This window comes from Pristis pectinata, chromosome 11 (assembly GCF_009764475.1).
Source record: "Pristis pectinata isolate sPriPec2 chromosome 11, sPriPec2.1.pri, whole genome shotgun sequence".
In the NCBI taxonomy this organism is placed as follows: Eukaryota; Metazoa; Chordata; class Chondrichthyes; order Rhinopristiformes; family Pristidae; genus Pristis; species Pristis pectinata.
The window spans coordinates 52774114-52793730 of record NC_067415.1 but is presented as its reverse complement, the minus strand read 5'-3'; the positions used below and the strand labels follow the sequence as shown (position 1 = coordinate 52793730).

General features: G+C 41.5%; 1 protein-coding gene across 1 annotated transcript in view; it reads right to left on the bottom strand.

Moving 5' to 3' along the window:
- Positions 1-19617, bottom strand: part of LOC127575822 (protein diaphanous homolog 3-like) — a 421273-nt gene that overhangs the window by 324687 nt on the left and 76969 nt on the right. The window contains exons 8-9 of the mRNA XM_052025958.1: positions 17754-17890; positions 8529-8634 (exon numbers count right to left, since the gene is read on the bottom strand). Of these exons, the coding sequence (XP_051881918.1) occupies positions 8529-8634; positions 17754-17890 (243 nt within the window). The remainder of the gene's footprint in view (positions 1-8528; positions 8635-17753; positions 17891-19617) is intronic.

Here is a 19617-nt window from a genome sequence, read left to right as displayed (position 1 = left end):
GGTTGTGGGAGGATGATCTCAGCCTTGGAGGATTGCTCCTTTCTTTAACTTGCAAAACCATCGTTTTATTATTATATAGCTGCACAAACAGCCAATGCAGTGCTGAAAGAAGCTACTGTGCCACATCTGGGCTTCAGAGAATCCATTCTCAAATCTACAATATACCACCTTCAGGTGCCTCATGCAACCTGCACAAGTTTTGTTTTTTTTTGATTTAGTTGCACATTACTCTTTCTCCTGACAGGACAGGCATATTCACCACAAATTGATTTCTACAAGCAAGATGCTTTAGTCCCACACCATCAACAATAAGTGTAAATCTTGTTCTGCCTTTTACTGAATGTCAGTTCCCTTCATCACTTCTATTGCATGCTCATTGCAAGAGTTCTTAAAGTCGGTTTCCTGGACACAATTATCTTCAGTAGTTTCACCATTGACTTTCCCCGCACCATAAAATCAGACATAACGCAATTCATTGACAATTACGAGGTGCTTAATTCCTTAGAATAGTATCTGCAAGAAGTAAGACGCAAGTAAAATTCTAGTTCAGGTTGATAAGCCAAAATAGAATTTGGAGCAAACTAGTGCCAGGCAATAACAATCTCCAAAATGGGAGCATCGAGCCACCTCTCCAAGATGCTCAACAACATATACCAATAATAAGCTACTGGGCTCTCCAGTCGCTAAAAAGTCAACAACACCAGACACACAAACGCCATGGCTGTAATAGAAAATCCCAAAATCTCTCCAAGGTCAAGAGAGCAAAAGTATGTTGCAACACTCACTACTTGCCAGGATAGCTGTAGCTGCAACAATACTTTGGAATTTCAACTATTCAGAACAAAACACAATTAAGCAAAAACTCACACTGTACCCAAATTATCCTCTCTCTCCACAACTACCTCCCAACAGCAGTATAGGATGCAGAATCCACAGTATGCACTGCAGCACAGAACAAACCTGAGTTATCACGTTCCAAACCTGCATCCAAACCACTTGGAAGGTAAAAGGACCCTGAAAATGGCATCACCCCCAAATTCTCAACAAGTTATCCACTATCCTAATTTAACACAAGTCACCATGGCTACATTGCTACTGGACCAAAATGCTTGAAACTTAGCAGAGCAATCCTGTGAACTAGCAAGGCTGCATCCAAATACCATCTTCAAGGGCAACTTATGTTTGGCGATAATTGCTGATTTTACTAGTCATGCTTGTATCGTAAAAACCCAAAAGAAGAAAGGAAGGAAGGAAGGAGGAGCTAGCACTTTCCAGAAACTGCAGCTTTTATTTTTCCAGTATTTAGTGAGATGAAATCACAACTCATATGAGACTGACTGGTGATAGGTAGTTTGAGAAAACAGGCAGAGTGGCCAAGAAAGGAGGTAGAAACGAAAAGCTGTCTTTTGCTGATCTCAAAATTGCAGATGGCTATTACAAAGAGACGGCAGCTGTACTAAATGGATGAGGTAATTTGGGTTAGATCCTTGGGAAAAACCAAAGTAACTGCAGAAGTTGGAAACCTACAAGAAAAATAGAAAGTGTTGGAAATACCCAGCAAGTCAAGCCAGATTTGTAGGAAGAAAAACAGAGATAATGTTTTAGTTCGAAGGCCCTTTATCAGAACTGAGGAGGAGGCAAAAGAATCTTGTTAAGCTGCATGGAGGGTGGGCAAGGGGGGTGGGGGGTGTCTCTGATAAAGTAAAACTAGGGTGACCAAGGGGATGAGCTGTAAACCAAGTTATCTGGTCATTGGTTACGAGTTTGAGGAGATTTGGTATGTCACCCAAGATTCTTACCAATCTCCACAGATGCACAATGGAGAGCATTCTGACTGGTTGCATCGCAGCCTGGCATAGAGACTCCAATGCACAAGATCACAAGAGGCTGCAGGGGGTTGTAGACTCAGCCAGCTCCATCACAGGCACAACTCTCCCCACTATCAAGGACATCTTCAAGAGGTGGTACCTCAAGAAGGCAGCATCCATTACCAAGGACCCTCACTATCCGGGATATACCCCTCTTCTCGTTACTACCATCAGGGAGGAGATACAGCAGCCTGAAGACCCACACTCAATGATTCAGAAACAGCTCCTTCCCCTCTGCCATCAGATCTCTGAACAGCCCATGAACCCATTCCTTTTTTTGCATCATTTATGTTAGTAATTTCTTGTAATTTTATGTCTTTGCACTGTACTGCTGCCACAAAACAACAAATTTCACATCATACAAGTCAGTGATAATCAATCTAATTCTGATTCTGAATGGAAACAGCTAGAGAGTGAGAACATGGGCAAAAAAATGTAAGAGTTGTGAAATCCAGAGAAGGAATGCATGCCCAGCTGGTCATACTGGCCGTGTCCTCCATTCCCAGAGGGGAAAAAAAGAAAGACTTTTATTGAATTTTGAACTTCAGGTAATTTGATTTGTCTTTATCAGGCATCCATTTGTGATATTAGCTCAGTTTGTTTTTTTTCCCCCTTTTTCCTCTGGGGGTGAAGGACATCCCACTCTTGCTGCAGTTAAACAAGCTTCTTTTATTTCCCTCCCAGTTCTGATGAAGGGCCTTTGACTTGAAATATCAACTCTGTTTCTCTTCCCACAAATGCACCCTGCCCTGCTGAGTATTTCCAGCATTTTCTGTTTTTATTGTAGATACTTAGGTTACTCCTGAGAAGATGCAGAATAAGAGTGAAACAAGCCATGGATTATTTTTTAAACTAGAATGGAGATGATGTACTGAGGAGGAATTTTATTTTTTTTTAATAGTTTTACAGGATGCTTGAAAGCAAGTACAAAGTTGTGATTTCAATTGGTTTAAAATGAAAAAAAATATTATCTATAACTTTGTTTTGAGTTAATTTGATGCTGAAAGGGGTGCCAATCAAATTGCAGGAACTGAAACAAGGAATTGCAGGGGAAAAGAGATTTAGAAGACCATAATTTCCTTGAATTTTGGAGTGGAATGGAAAGTGAAAGAATGAAGTGGTGTACATTGACAAGGGTGTCAACACATTCCTTTTAAAACTGCTATCAATTTACCTTTTGATACAAATGAGAATCACTTGGAATGTCAGCATCGTGGCTTGGACTGAATAAAAGAAGTGGTTTCCCAAAGTAAAAATCAAGCTCAGAAAGGACATGAGGAATGATAGGGAGAAACTACAGAGAGGTAATAGATGGACTTACGTGACCAGAGTAGGACAAAGACCAAGAGATTTGCTCTTCCTATAATGAATTTAATCAGACAAGCACTGAAAATCTATCAGTACTTTGAAATTAATCCTCTGACCACAATATTATGGCAGCAACTGTGGATGATATTAAACATCATATAGATTGGACAAATGAAATTGACCTCATACAAATCATTGACATACTTTGTGAACAACTTGGGCAACAGCACCAATCCCCATGGCATTCTTCCAGTCAATCTTCTAGCATGTAAATGACCCATCTATTCCCACTCTCTTTTCTGTCTGTTAACCAATGCTTAATTAATGCCTACATTTGCTGCCTTCCAATCTTTGCAAGAGGGTTACCAGTGCACACACTATCTCTACATCGTTCCCTTCAAAAACCAGAGGATGGAGGTCCCGAGTTTCTGGGAATTTATAGGTTTTTAGTCCCAGTAATTTCTCCAACACTATTTGTTTAAACTTGTACTGATTTCTTCACGGTCCTCTCATTTTCCTCTAGACCTGCTGTTCAACTTTACTTCCAGGAGATCTTCCACACCTTCTTCTGTGAAGATAGGCGAGTCATGTGTTGAAATCCGCTCACATTTCCTTATTCCCACGTCTCAGCTTGTAAAGGATCTGCATTAACTTCAGATAATCTTTCCCTTTTAGAGCCACAGAGAAATACAGCACGGAAACAGGCCCTTTGGCCCAACTCATCCAGGCTGACCGAGATGCACACCTAAGCTAGTCCCACTTGCCCGTTTTTGGCCCATATCCCTCTAAATTTTTCCTATCCATGTACCCGTTTAAATGTGTTTTGAATGCTGTTGTTGCACCTGCCTCAACCACTTCTTCTGGCAGCTCATCCCATATATGCACTCTGTGTGAAGTTGCCTCTCAGGTCCCTTTTAAATCTTTCCCTTCTCACCTTAAACCTATGCCCTCCAGTTTTTGACTCCCTTTCCTAGGGAAAAAGACAGTGTACATTCACCCTATCAATGCCCCGTGTATGTTTAGAAAGGCCTCCTTTCACCATTTGCACTGCTTGCTCAGCCAGGACATTTGATGCTGCATGATATGGAGCCATCATCAGGTGTCTAATACCATTCTTCTCTACAAACTCCTTAAATTCTGCACTTGTGAAAGCTGAGCTGTTGCTGGATGTGATTATTTCTGGAATATCAAATGTAGCAAAGACCGACCATAGTTTAGATATAGCAGTTATTGAGGAACACGATGTACAAGTTGATAATGCCTCTATCCACTTGGAATGGGCATCCACAATAACCAGAAACCTGTGTCCTCAGAACGATCCAAAATAATCAATATGACTGCGCTTCCACGGGGAATTGGGCCAGGCGCACGTTTTGAGGGGGGCCTTTGGTGATGCTTTTTGTGCCTTCTGACAAATAGGGCTGTTTTTATTTGTTCGAATGCCTTTTGCTTGATTCTTGACCATACCCAGTGTTAGTCCTTCTGGAGTAATTGGTATAAGGGCTTTAACACTGTAGCCGATTGATTTATAAACAGATTGTAATGCGTGACTAGTCCTAGGAATGAGCGTAATTGTGCCATGTTTTGTGGCATGGAGTCTCTTTTAAGGCTTTGATTTTGTGGGTGGAGACCTGTTTTGTTGAGTTTGAATCCCAGGTAATCATCTGAATTGGCCAAAAACATGCATTTCCCCTTATTTAGGGTAAAGCCGGCTTCCTCTAAATGGGAAAGTACTCTATCCAGTGTCTCAAGATAATGGGACTCTGATGTACCGGTTACTAAAACATCATCAAGATATGCAAAAATGTTAGGAATATCCTTCACTAAATTATCATTAAGGCATTAGAATATACCAGGGGCAGAACTCACTCCAAATGGCAGCCACTTGTACCGAACAGGCTTCTGTGTGTATTGATTGTTGTAACATCCCGAGAGTCTTCGTCCAGAATGACATGATTGTAAGTGTGTTTCAGGTCTAGCGCTGAGAACTGTTGGCCTCCTGACAGGAATGTACACAAGTCCTCAATCTGTGGCAATAGATATGCATTCAGTTTTGTCATGGGGTTTGCAGTCAGTTTGTAGTCATCGCAGATGCGCACTGATCCATCAGACTCGAGGATGGGTACAATCCGAGCTGCCTGCTCTGAATACTGCACCGGCTCTAATCACATCCACTCTCTGTAGGCGGTCAAGTTCTTTTTCTACCTTTGGGCCCACAGCATAAGACACTGGGTGGGCCTTGTAAAACTTCAGCTGGCAATTCTTAAATTTGAACTTAGCCACCAGACCACAGTATGGACCCGAAGCGTCGGCTTGGAATACATGCTGGTGCATTTGTAGTAAAGAATTCAATGCAGTGTTTCACCCCCCCCACCCCCCCCCCCCCGACCAATACGATTGAAGTAGGATAGCACTAATAGAATATTTTTAATCCACTTTCTGCCCAGCTAATTAGACCATTGGCCTGCCCTGACAACATGCACCAGTAAGTGGAACAGGTCTCTATGGTGGACCACTTCTGCCATGGATACGCTGATACATTGACACTATCTCCGGTGTCTCTGCAGAACACTGAGTTTGGAGGTTGTAATTTTGGAACCTGGCATAAAAATGGTTCACTTAGCAAGGTAATGGCTGACCCAGTATCCAGCTCAAATTTCAAGGGCTGATCATCCACTGTGAGCGTAACCAAGTACAGATGTTGATTCTGGTTGCCCAGTTCATGGGTTTGGAAAATAGTGTCCACTTCTTTGCACCGGCTGTCTCCTTGTGTGGAGTTGATGGTCAAATTCTGTTGTTTTCCCATGGCACGTTGCTTTGCAAAGCACACCTCCTTGAGGTGCTCTACCTTGTGACAGAACTGGCAGACTGTCTTTTGATGCTTGCAGATGGGCCACTGGACATGGCTTTCACCACAGCAATGGCATCTCTGTGAAGGTTGACGTGATTTTGACTGGGCTGCGGGTTTGCAAACGCTGGCAAACATTGACATTTCCAGGCGGGGACTCTTGCTCCAGTACTGCCTGAATAAGTGGTGATGGGGATGGTTGAATCTCTTGACTGCCTCCCGGGGACGAGCTGTGGAGCACGCTTGGTCCCAGGACAAATCATGATTTTCGAACAGGAGGTTCTCACGTGCCTTCTCATCATAGACTCTGATAATCAATGCTTGGATAAGCATCACTTCTTCAAATTTGTTCAGAGGGATATCTTTATACTTGCATTCCTGCACAGCCAGGGTTAATCTTGTGATGAAATCATCTACATTCTCATCAGGGGTCTGTCACAGCTGCGAGAACCTGATGCGTGCCGTAAAGGCATTGTCCTGCATCCCCCAAACGTTGTCTAAAGGCCTGAAGCACACTGGTCAATTCACACTTGTTCTGTAAGTGCAGAGCATCAAAGTATTTCTACCTGAGTTCTCCCGAGTGCATGCGAAGCAGCTTGAGTTTCGTTGCTTCCTCCAGTTCCACCATCGGTGTTAAATTTGGAAGTTTGATGTCGTCCTGGAAGGTTTTCTTCCATTGCAGCCAGATTTCCGGTGTTGGTTTTGTCATAGTTGTTGTTCAAAATGGTGCTTGAATTAGAGAGGCCATTTTTGTTTTGATTCTCATCGCGAATTGTTACGTATGCACGGAGCAAGAATGACAAAGATACAGTAGAATACAAGTTTTTACCGAGTTACGTTAACCACGGTAAATATTAAGCAACTTACAGTGCAAGAGCAACAAGAAAGCCACCAGAGGCAAAATCACGTGAGTCCTCAAAGTCCCATGCAAAAGAAACATCCACACGTAGAAGAGCGCTATTGATCTGCTGAGCAATCAAATGATAGGCGCACGCATGCGTACTTGCTGCGTTCTTGATATGGTTCAGTAAGCTAGTCCAGAAGGTTAGATCACATGGCATCCAGGGTGACCTGGTGGCATAGGTAAGATGAATGGTCACAGTCTTTTTCCCCAGGGTAGTGGACTCTTAAACCAGAGGACAAGGCTTAAGGTAAGTGGGGAAAGATTTAAAAGGGACCTAAGGGGCAAGTTTTTTTAAAAAAAAAGAGGGTAGGGGGTATATCTAATGAGCTGCCAGAGAAGCTGTGGAGGTTGGTACAATTACAACATTGAAAAGACACTTAGACAGGTATATGGATAAGGAAAGGTTTAGAGGGATATTGGCCAAACACCGGCATATGAGACTAGCTCAGGTCGGCATGGACAAGTTCAGCCAAAGGGTCTGTTTCCGTGCTGTATAACTCTATGACTCTAAATGGGGCTGGTTAATGTCTCAAAAGAAATAGGGAAGTAGAAAATACAAGTTAACCAGCGAGATTCTAAGTGCTTCTACAAATATGTTGAAAGGAAAAGAACAACAAAAGTAATGAAATGCTGTTATTACAACCAATGGTCTCTAACCACTAAATTGTAACGCTCTAATGCTACAGACATCAGTTCCATTATTGGCTTGGTCTTGAAAGCTGTCCAGTAGTAATGAGCTATGATGGATGGACAGTGCTCCACTAACTGCCCAACTGTGTTCTGTTACAACAGAACTGAGGAAATTCAGCTGATGTTTGTAGCTAGATCATGACAGCTGAATGGTTACAAATTGTTAGATCAACGGCTATTGCGCAAGTTTGAAAAACTAATCAGAAAAAGGGTAACATTATGCCAGGTGAATAATACAAAGAGTCCACAATTAAATCATCAAATGCAGATAACTGCTTCACAACCAAAACAATGTAACAAACGAATATTTAACTTAATAAATGAAAAATTAGGCATTCCTGATTGAAATGTTTCAACAGTGGCACCATTCAGCCCCAAGAATACTTAACCACAGAATTAATAATGAACATTTAATGTCTTGTTCAAAGTTCCAATTATGCAAACTCATTAAGGTGTAATGCTTCAATGTTGTATTCTGAAAAGTAATTATTGACTAATAAGCATATTACAATAATATAGGACAGGTTGAAACTCTCTGGTCCAGCACTTTATGGTGCAGCAACCCCCGTGGTCCAGCATGTTCTGAATCTGCAGAATAGATCTGTATTAATTAACTAAGATCTAAAATTAACTTAGATCTATACTAATCTCTATCTATTTAACCTACCGGTGCAACTTCTGCGATTTAGCTGACAGCGATCTCAGTCGACAGCGTTTCCGGCTTATGAAAACTGCTCAGGAACGCAACCCTCAGATAACCCACAGAGTGCCCTGTACTTAAAAAAACAGTTCTGCTCAGATGATGATGATCCAGGCAATTTCTGTGGTCCAGCACCAGTCAGGTCCCAAGGGTGCCAGACTAGAGAGTTTCCACCTGTACATCTAATACTGTATTATTGACTCAACAAACCTGCAATTGCACAGAGGTGCCATGTAGACCTTCCACAATGGGATAAAATCTTTCCCATCTCCTTACTTCTCCTGCTGTAGTTATGGCTTCTAAAACTTTTTCAAGGCTAAAAGAAAAATCAGAAGTCAGTATCAAATGGAAAAATAAATAAACTGATTGGGAAATGTCCACTGTATTTCTGATAATATGATTAACTTTTCATCTATTATGGAATCTTAGACAACTAATATTGTGTCATTACAAAAAAAAGAATGGATCCCCAATAGACTTCTGACATACCATGCCATCAAATTCAAGGCAATAATCCATCCATGTAGTTTCTCTAACATTTGGTAATGTCCCACAACCCTTGGCAGAACTGTTATCAAATAAAACTTAGAATTCAAACAACAGAAAGAGATACAGAACAGATAACAAAAGAATTAATCAAGCAGGTACAAGAACACAATAAAATAGGAACAGGTGTAACCACCTAGCCCCAAAAGCTTATTCTGTCATTCAATATGATCATGGCTGATCTATCCCAGGCCTCAATACCTCTCCTGTGTGGGTGTCCTGGTTTGCCTCCTTCAACTTGCATTTGTTTCATGGCTAAAGAAACAAGACTTCTTTGTAACTGTAAATTCAGATACGTTTTGAGATTAATTTAATGGTTATCATTCCATGCTTTTGGTATTTCTTTGCTCAATGCTGATCTATGCTTGCAACATACACAAGTCATAATTACTTTGACTCTTTTGTTCCTACTTGCTTGGTTGTTTTATTGATTTAAATAAATTATAATTGAGTCAAATGTTATCCTGAGGTCGAGTGTTCTACAGCTGTGACAGTAAAGATGGCAGAATTGCACATTTTGCAGGAGCCATTATTTTTCTCATTAAAAGGGAAAAAAAGACTTGAAAGGAATCATATTTTAAGACCAAACAACACTTTTTTTTAATCCTCTAGGTAGTAAAACAAACATCTTCTTCATTTTCAGTTTGGAAGTCAAAAAAGAGCACAATTTAGAAATGAGAAAAAATATTCAGCCCATAGAGTACAAAATATCCCCTTCATATTATATAATCTTACTTTGAATAATCCATATTTTTGGAAGTACGAGCTTGCTTGGTTGTTTTTTCTTGATACCCACTTAAAACCTATTTTCCCCAATCTTTTTTTCTTCTGATTCCATGTTAATATGATGTCTGTTCTAAACCTTGAAGCTCCCTGTAAACATTCAAGGTATTTTTTGAAGCTTTTTTTTAAAAAAAATTTCAACCAGTCAATATTTGCTGCTGTTACCTGACATATATTGCAAAAACCTTCAAACTGTTTTTTCCCTATTTTTTGTCAAAGAACCACATTACATTCATAGCTAGGTCATTTACATAGATGACAAATAGCAACACTTTTCAGTGTTTAGACATGAAAGACATAGAAGATCTACCCTCCATTTGGCAATATTACTCAAGCTCTTTTCAATACTTGTTTTATTTTCTTTTAAACTGTTTATTTAATTCAATCCTATATTACATCCACCCACTGAGATTCTCATTGCTTTTTCTTTCGGATGGAATTTGATAGGCATTGCAAAAACCTAAACATGCTCAGCAGCCTAGAAACTGGTTCACTCCTAAGTTGAAAGGCTAAACCTATTCCTGCTGATGCAGCTCAGAATCAATTTTTAATCTCAACAGTAGAAAAAAAACGAGTCGACTATTTTTACTCCTCAATGCTTTGTTAAATAGCAATCATGCAGAAAAAGACAATTACTAATGCCACTGTAGGAATTTACAGTGCTAATTCATATCAGACCTACAGCCATGAAAGAGAACTCTTAAATAAGTGACAGTATTGCCATTAGTGTCAGCTGCTTATTTGTGACCAAAATGGCAGAGAGTGAGCGCGCACAATAGAGGAAATGGTGTGTGTCACTTTTTTCACAGATAGCAACCTCACCATTCTTGTGCAGATGGTAGAGGACAGCGCTCATGCACTACCAGATCAGACTACACACACACACATGCCAGCACAACTAAAAGTTACAATGTTTTGAAGGAGTCAGACATAATTCTCCCTTTTACTCTCTGAGAGTCAAATGCAATAGGCGCCTCACTCGACAAACAGGAAGGGGTCTCCTTCCCTCTCTGAAGGCTGCTGAGGCTGGAGGAGAGCCATCCTCCTGAAGAATATTGGTGTTACTCAAGCCACAGCCAAGAAGTTGATGTAATCTCCCAGGGAAGCATGTTCCTTCTGATCCTTTCTTCCAGAATGTTCTCTCTCTATTGCAGTCTGCACAGGCAAAACTTCGTCCTAAAATGCGAAGTACTGGCTTTTACTATTATCTTCCTCGTGTCTGTAGGACAGAGTCCAAAAGACCAGCAGCACCACCACTGAAGAGGAGGAAACGGAGCTACAGCATAGAAGTACTGTATCATTGCATCTGAACAGACTAGGTTAAACAATCAAATGAACAGACATCTGGTACAGCAAGAGCAGAGGAGAAGGAAGTGTTCTAGCTCCACGGAAGGAATCACACATTACACTTACCCAGCAGACAAAAAAAAGACTACCAAAGGGGAGCATTCACAGAAAGGATGATGGAGAGAGAGCAAAATAACGCTTCCTGCATTATCTGAAGAATGCTACCTAGCAGCAGAAAATTGTTCAAGAACACAGCCTTCACAAGCAGTGTCCTTCTTCACATTGCCACTGGAGCTGTCGCAGGTCTGACCTAGATTACACAGAGTCTGGCAAAATCTCAAGACTCTTGCTAATACCCATGTAGCAGCACTGTATTCCCTGATCGACATGGTATATTCCTGTCTCTCCAGCAGTATAATTTATCCTACTTAATCTATACTCACTGATGCAGGGTGCCTGCACTTATCCAAAGAAAGTGGAGATCTTGCTTTCTAGTCTTATTTTAACATCAGGTAGTCGACCTGAGTGACCTAATCCTTCATTCTGTCCCTGTAGACTACCATCTCTGGTTCTTTGCCTTCATTACCAAGAATCTCGACCATTCAAAGACCTATCTGCTTCTTAACTATTGAATCCCCAATCATTGCTGCTCTCCTGTCCTTTCCAATCTCACCCCATACAGGTAGATTTTCAATTTAGGTACCATGTTCTCTGCATAAATCAGCTTTTTGTACATTGAATTACAGACAAAAGTTATGACTTTCAAAAGCATTTCCAGGTGGGTTCTATTGCAATTGTGATGGAGAATGAAATTGGAACCATTCCCATTCAACATGGGATGTTGGCAATTTTAATGCCAAAGGCTGATGTCATGGGTGGGGCCCATGACTTCCACATGCAACCTCCCTGCATGCATTCAGAACCCATGCAATACGATCTTCAAGAGAGTCTGTAGACAGTCTGATTTTCTTCACTTCTCTTTCAGAATTCCCCTCCTCCTCTGACTGCAGAACATCAGGCAAAAGGTGAGACCTCCTGACACTCAAGTTGTGCAAGAGACAGCAGCCACTGAAAAATTGCAAAATCCTTTCTGCAGTCCAGGAGTGTGGCCCCGATGTGTGCAGTTTCTCAGGAAACCCAAGGACATTCTGTTTATGCCTCTTTGTGGTCACATTCACTCATGTAACAGTGTTCATCTACATTCAACGGCACATGAAGAGGAATCAGAAAGCCAAGGGGAGCTCTTATACTCAAGATCCAGCCCTTTAGGTGGCCCATGAAATCTGACAGAGAATGGAGACTTCCTCACAACGAAAGAATTATCCAAGCTCCCAGGACACATGATCAATCACAAGTAGTGTGTTTAGAGTGAAAGCCCATAAAATTTATCAAGGGCTCCAGGTTCCCAAAAGAAATCAGAAGCACCCAAAGTTCACCACCACCAGAATAAATTTTCAGGATCCAGCAAAGTTTGCAAATTCAGGTGCCTCTTCAACTTCAAGCCTCTACTTGTTTGCTGAGTCATTTTGGTATTGGTTTATTATTGTCACTTGTACCGAGGTACAGTGAAAAGCTTGTCTTACAAACCAATCGTACAGGTCAATTCATTACACAGTGCAGTTACATTGAGTTAGTACAAAATGCATTGATGTAGTACAGGTAACAACAGTAACAGTACAGAGTAAAGTGTCACAGCTACAGAGAAAATGCAGTGCAATAAGGTGCAAGGTCACAACAAGGTAGATTGTGAGGTCATAGTCCATCTCATTGTATAAGGGAACCGTTCAATAGTCCTTATTCCCGAGTTGAAAACATCAGCGGCTTTCCTTAAGCCGTGCTGTGCAGCAAATTGTGAAATGAGACAGAGCAGCTATCTTTGCCTCAAATAAACTGGAGGCTGGGAAGTTCAGGATCAGGAAGTGACCGCAGCCTCCATGGGCATAACAGCACAAGCTGGAATGTATGACAATAGCTCTGCTCATAGAAAGCCACAGATCTCTGTCACCACTTCATTAGAAAAACCCTGGCCTCCAGAGGCATTGCTCTTCAGAGCTGGGAATACAGAGCCCAAAATAGTCTTGGAAAAATCAAGTCAGAAGACATCAGCCCTCCTCCTCCTCGTTACCTCAAGCGGGTGAATGGAATTGCTCTTAGTGACAGCATGGATTGATGGGTCAAATATCTTCCTTCTCTGTCTTAAGGAAATATGAAATAGGGAACTCATTTTCAAATCTTCAGACTACGGAAGCCTGCCAGTAAGAATCTGCAATATCCAAATCAGTGTTATCTATTTTTTATTAATTAACTACTAACTAATTACTGTTCTAGCTTGTCTAATGGAATATATTCCATAGTATCACTTGTTAAACCAAATGACTCTTCTGTTTTCTCCCCAGTCAGTTTTATGACTCTATCTGGTACTAGCGTCTCGCCATGACTATAACAAGTGCTCATTTATTTTATTTGGAACAATAAAATCAACACTGTTTCTTCGAAAGGTACTGACTGTTCTCTATTTTAATATTTGTTGTTTAGGAATACCTTAACAAGGAACTTAGAAAGCCATTTCCATTTACTCACTTGTTGCACCTCAATATACTTTCAATGCCCATTCATCAGGAGATAGAAAAGGCATGTAAGAAAGGCAATGTTATGGTGGTCATGGAGGACTTCAATATGCAGGTAGATTGGGAAAAATCAGATTAGCACTGGATCTAATGGCTCTGGGCCTGTCCTCACTGAAGTCTAGAAGGACAAGGGGGCATCTCATTGAAACCTACCAAATAATGAAAGGCCCGGATAGAGTGGACGTGTAGAGGATGATGTTTCCAGTAGTGGGAAGGTCTGGGACCAGAGGGCATAGCTTCAGAATAAAAAGACGTCCCTTTGGAACAGAGATGAGGAGGAATTTCTTTACCCATAAGGTGGTGAATCTGTGGAATTCATTGCCACAGACAGCTGTGGAGGCCAAGTCATTGGGTATATTTAAAGCAGAAATTGAAAGGTTCTTGATTAGTAAGGGTGTCAAAGGTTACAGGGAGAAGACAGGAGAATGCAGTTGGGAGGGAATAATACATCAGCCATGATCAAATGGCAGAGCAGACTCGATGGGCTGAATGGTCTAATTCTGCTCCTATGGTAATCAGGTTACAGCTCATAACCAAAATTTGAAATCAATATCCAATTCCTGATGTGCTGTAAAGCACAAGACCAAAGATGTTCAAGCACGAATCAAGCAACTAAATATTTGTTTCAAATTTCTTTTTTCCTTCACTAATTGAAAAATCATACTTCAGACGTAATGTGTCATAATTTGATTAAATCTATTACCATTACTATCAAGTGAACTTCATTTCCACAGAAACTAAAACCCAGAGTTATAAACTATGAAACCAAAAGCAACAAGACAATTTCTTCCCAGTAACATCCTCATGAATCTTTTCTGCACCCTTTCCAGTTTAATGATATCCTTCCTTTGGATGGGCAACCATAAATGCATACAATATTCCAAGTGTAGTCTCACCAACGACTTGTACAGCTGTAACATGACATCCCAACTCCAATGCTCAATGCCCTGACCAATGAAGGCAAGTGTGCCAAACGCCTTCTTCACCACCTTGTCTATGTCTCCACTTTCAGGGATCTATCTTCCTGAATCCCTGGGTCTCCCTGTTCTGCAACTCTCTCCAGGGCCTGACCATTTACTGGTAAGTTAAACCAGGCATGACTTGAACAAAGTGCAACACACCTCACACTTAAAGTGAAATTCCATCTGCCATTCTTTGGCCCAATTGATCTGAATCGAGTTGTAATCTTATATAACCCTCTTCACTGCCCCCTATACCACCAATGTTGGTTCATTCGCAAACTTTCTAACCATGCCAACTATGTTCTCAGCCAGATCATTAATAAAGATTACTGTCAATCTATTACAAACAACAGTGGACCCAGCACTGATGTCTGCAGCACACAACTGGCCACAGGCCTCCAATCTGAGAAACAACCCTCCACTACCAGCCTCTGAGTCCTTCCACCAAGCCAATTATGTATCCAATTGGGTAGCTCACACTGGATCCCATGTGATCTAGTCTTCCGGAAGAGCCTACTATGTGGCCTCTTGTCAAAGGCCTAGCTGAAGTCCATGCAGACAACATCCACTGCCCCTACTCTCATCAATTCTCTTACTCGTCTCTTCAAAAGACTCAAATCACAATTTGTGAGACATGATTTTCCACGCATAAAGCCACACTGACTATCCCCAAAGAGTCTTTACCTTTCTAAATGCTGGCAGATCCTCTCTCTCATAATTTCCTCCAGTAACTTTCCCACCACTGACATTAGGCTTGTCCTTGCAGCCCTTTTTAAATAAACATGTGCCATCCTCCAGTCTTCCAGTACCCCACCTGTGACTCAAAATGACGCATATATCTCTGCCAGAGCCCCTGCAATTTCTTCCCCTACTTCCCATAACTTCCTAGGACACACTTGGTCAGATTCCAGAGATTTATCCACTTAAGACCACCAGCACCTCCTCTTTGGTGATGTGGTTATATTCAAGGACATCACTATTCATTTCCCTTAACTTCTGTGACCTTATCTACAGTAAATACAGGTGAGCAGTATTCTTTTAAGGCCCATTTCCTGTAGCTCCATACACCACCAGCCACATTGACCATTAAGGTGACCTTTTCTTCCCTGGTTACCCTCTTGCTCTTAAACATACTTGCGGATTCTTTTGGGATTCTCCTTTACCTTATCTGCCAGGGATATCTCTTGTCATCTTTCTGCCCTCTTGACTTCCCTCTTAAGTGTACTCCTACATCCTTTTTCTCCTGTACAGGAGTGGACTCCTGTCCTTCTTCCTGAACAGTGCTTCAAAACCCCTCAAACAGTTCCCCAATTCTCCCAGCCTTGCCCTTCACTCTAACAGGAACATGCTGTCCCTGAACTCTCTCTCTCACTTGCCAGACACTCTTTTACCTCCACACAGCCTCTCCCAATGAAGCCTTGTAAGTTCCTGCCTAATGCTTTTAAAATTTGCCTTGGTCCAATTTACCACTTTAACTTGTGGACAAGTCCTATTGTTTTCCATAATTATTTTAAAACTAATAGAATTATTGTCACTGGTCCCAAAGTGCTCTCCCACTGACACTTCAGTCACTTGTCCTGCCTTATTTCCCAATAGGAGGTCCACTGTTGCCCCATTTCTAGTAAGGCTATCTACATGTTGTTTGAGAAAACTTTCCTGGTCACATTTAACAAATTCCACCCTATCCAAGCCCTTTGTATTATGGCAGTCCCAGTCAATATGAGGGAAACTGAAATCGCCTTCTATTACAACCCTATTTTTCTTACAGCTATCTGCTATCTCCCTACATATTTGCTCTAATTCCCTCAGACTTTTGGGGTGGGGGGGGGGTGGAAAATCAGAGTGATCCCCCAAGAATATCCTCCCCAAGTTGTGCTGTGATGTTCTCCTAAGTCAAAAACACAACCTCCCTCTCATCATACATCCACCTCTATCGAGCCTGTAGCATCCATAACCCGCAACACTGAGCTCCCAGTCCTGTCCCTCCCTCAACCATGTTTCTGTTATGGCTATAATATCCCAATCCCATGTACTGATCCATAACCAGAGACCCTCTGCTTTATATGTCTGGCTTCTTGCATTAAAATAACATGCATGAAAAACAACCTGGAGACAGTGAATGTAATCCCATTTAAAATAAAGATTAGCATCAATGCGTAAACTCATTCAAGGAAGCAAGATCAATATAAAGGGGTATCACAACAGGGTTTATACATTTCAATTTCTTTGTCATCAAATTATTACAAACAAATCCAATTAAAGAAAGATATACAGAGCAAACTGTGTGGAGATAAAATACTGCTGATGCAAAAAATTCAAATAATGGAAAATGCTGGGATCTCTCAAAAGTCAGGCAGTATGTCAAGTGAGAAACAGAATTCACAGTTCAGGTAATTCATCAGAACTGACAAAGTTAGATTGATTTAAAATGGAGAAAAAGAGGAAAGGGCAAGTTAGACTTGCATTTATATAGCACCTTTCATAACATTCCAAACATTTTATTGTTGATGGTCAGCACTGGCAGGGCAGTATGGTGGAGCTGCAAATGGCTCACAGCTCCAGCACCCTGGCTTCAAACTCCAGTCTCCACTGCCATCTGTGTGGAGTTTCCATGTTCTCCCTGTGAACCCATGGGTTTCCCTCAGGTGCTCCCCCTTCCTATTATATTGCAAATAGGTGCTGCTTGGTGAGGTAAATGGCCTTGTAATTACCCAAAATGTGGGTGGCTGATTGGAAAATCAGGGGATGTTAATGGGCACACTCGAAAGAAAAGGTTATTTAAGTGAGTGAATGGAACTGCTACAAGAGCACGCATGGACTTGATGGGCCAAATGGCCTCCCTCTATGTTGTGAGAAAATGCAACATGAATATGGAATGCAGGGAATGTAGCAGTAAGTTCCCATAAACGGTAATATAGTAATGCATAACCTGTTTCTGTAATGTAGATTGACGTGTAAATATTGAGTAGGATAAAGTAAGAAAGCGTGATAGGAAGAAGGATGAGAGATTACACTATAAAAGGGATGATGTTGAAAGTAAATAAACAAAAGTCGAAAAGTGCTTCATGCCTACGTTAATGAGAAAAATTATCCAGACTAAAAATAAGTAAGTATCAGCCCATATACGATAATTTCGTTTCTGGTTTAAAGAAGAAACATAAATTTATTCACAAGTTCCTTGCTGTGAACCTTATTTAAAAGAACAAAAACAAAATCATACATGTACTTACATATTTTCTTCGCCAACAATACAGATTGCAGATAGAAGCTTGACTGCATCTGTCATCATGTTTGGCTGCTTGGGATCAACAGCTCTGGCCAGCAAGGATATACTTCGCTCTTCACCCAAGATTCTTTCCAATCCATACTGAAATTAACAAGGGGACAGATTAATTGCTCATCAGTCATCAGGGTGTTTCTTTGCAATAGATATTTAATAAATATATATTTTAGATATATATGTATATTTAATATATATTTAATAAATATATATTTATTTTCTCAAGCTGCTGAAAGTTATTTTGTGTTCAGCTCAAGGTTCTGTTGTTGCACGAGCACAAACTTCAAATACATAATTGTGCAGAAGGACAAATTGTAACAATTAGAATTATTCACTATGACTTTATCATAGTTTTATTATTTCCTGTAATTGCTGTAAATGACAAATTACATTAGAAACAAAAAGGATCAAACTTAGCAGCCTTCAACTAAATATTCCTGAAAACTGAGCTCCATGTTTCGGCAGGGGGAAGGGTAGGGGATGGAATTGAGTGGGATTGGAAAGGGTGGTGAAGTGGGGAAAAAGTAACCTCTCAATTCCTCTTGGAGAGGCAAGAGACTGCAGATGGTGGAATCTGGAGGAACTCAGCAGGTCAAGCAGCATCTGTGGAGGCAGTCAACATTTTGGGTTGAGACCCTGCGTCAGGACGGAGAGTATGGAGAGGAGACAGCCAATATAAAAAGATGAGAGGCAGGGGTGAGGCAGGGGCTGGCAAGCAATAAGTAGAACCACAGCTCTTATACTCGCCATCATTTTGACAACTTCCAACTCCCTGGTCTGATAAATTTGCAATCTCGCCCATCTGTCACCTGGCCTCAATCTCACCATGGATATCCAGTCTTTATACACTGCTATCTCCCATCAGGGGTCTCAGGGCCCCTCTGCTTCTTTCTGGAACAAAGATCCAACCAGCTCCCCTCCACCAACAATCTCATCCGTTTAGCAGAACGTGTTCTTACCCTGAACGACTTCTCTTTTGATTCCTTTCACTTTCTCCAAGTTAAAGGCGTAGCCACGAGCACTCACATGGGTCCCAGTGTTACCCATCTTTTTATTGCCCACAAGGAAAAGTCTTTATTCCAAACAGACTCTGGCATCACCCCCCCAGCTCTTTCTCCACTACACTGATGACTGGATTAGTGCTACCTCATGCACTTGTGTGGAACTCATCAATTTTCTCACCCTATGAACTTCCACCCAGCCCTCAAATTCACTTGGACCATTTCTGACACCTCTCCCCCTTTTCTGGATCTTTCTGTCTCCATCTCAGGAGACAGACTATCTAATGACTTTTACTACAAACCCACTGACTCCCACAGCTACCTTGACTACACCTCCTCCCACCAGTCTCCTGTAAGGACGCCATTCCTTTTTCTCAGTTTCTCCATCTCTGCCTCATCCAGGTGAGGCTTTCAGTTCCAGGACATCTGAAATGTTCTCCTCTTCAAGAAGCGTAGCTTCCCCTCTATTGTGGTCAATGGAGCCCTCACTCATATTCCCTCCATTTTGCAGACTGCTCACCCTCCCACCCAGACAGCACAGAGACAGAGTTACTTATTCCTCACCTTTCACCCTACCAGCCTTCACCCTACATCATTTCCACTAGCTGCAATGGGATCCCAGCACCAGCCAGGTCTTCCCCACCCTACCCCTTTCTGCAGGGATCACTCTCTGTGACTCCCTGGTTCGCTAATCCCTACCCACCCACCCCTCTCCATCCCCTGGCACTTTCCCCTTTATCTGTAGGAGGTGCAACACTTGTCCTACACCTCCTCTCTCACCACCATCCAAGGACCCAAACAGCCCTTTCACGT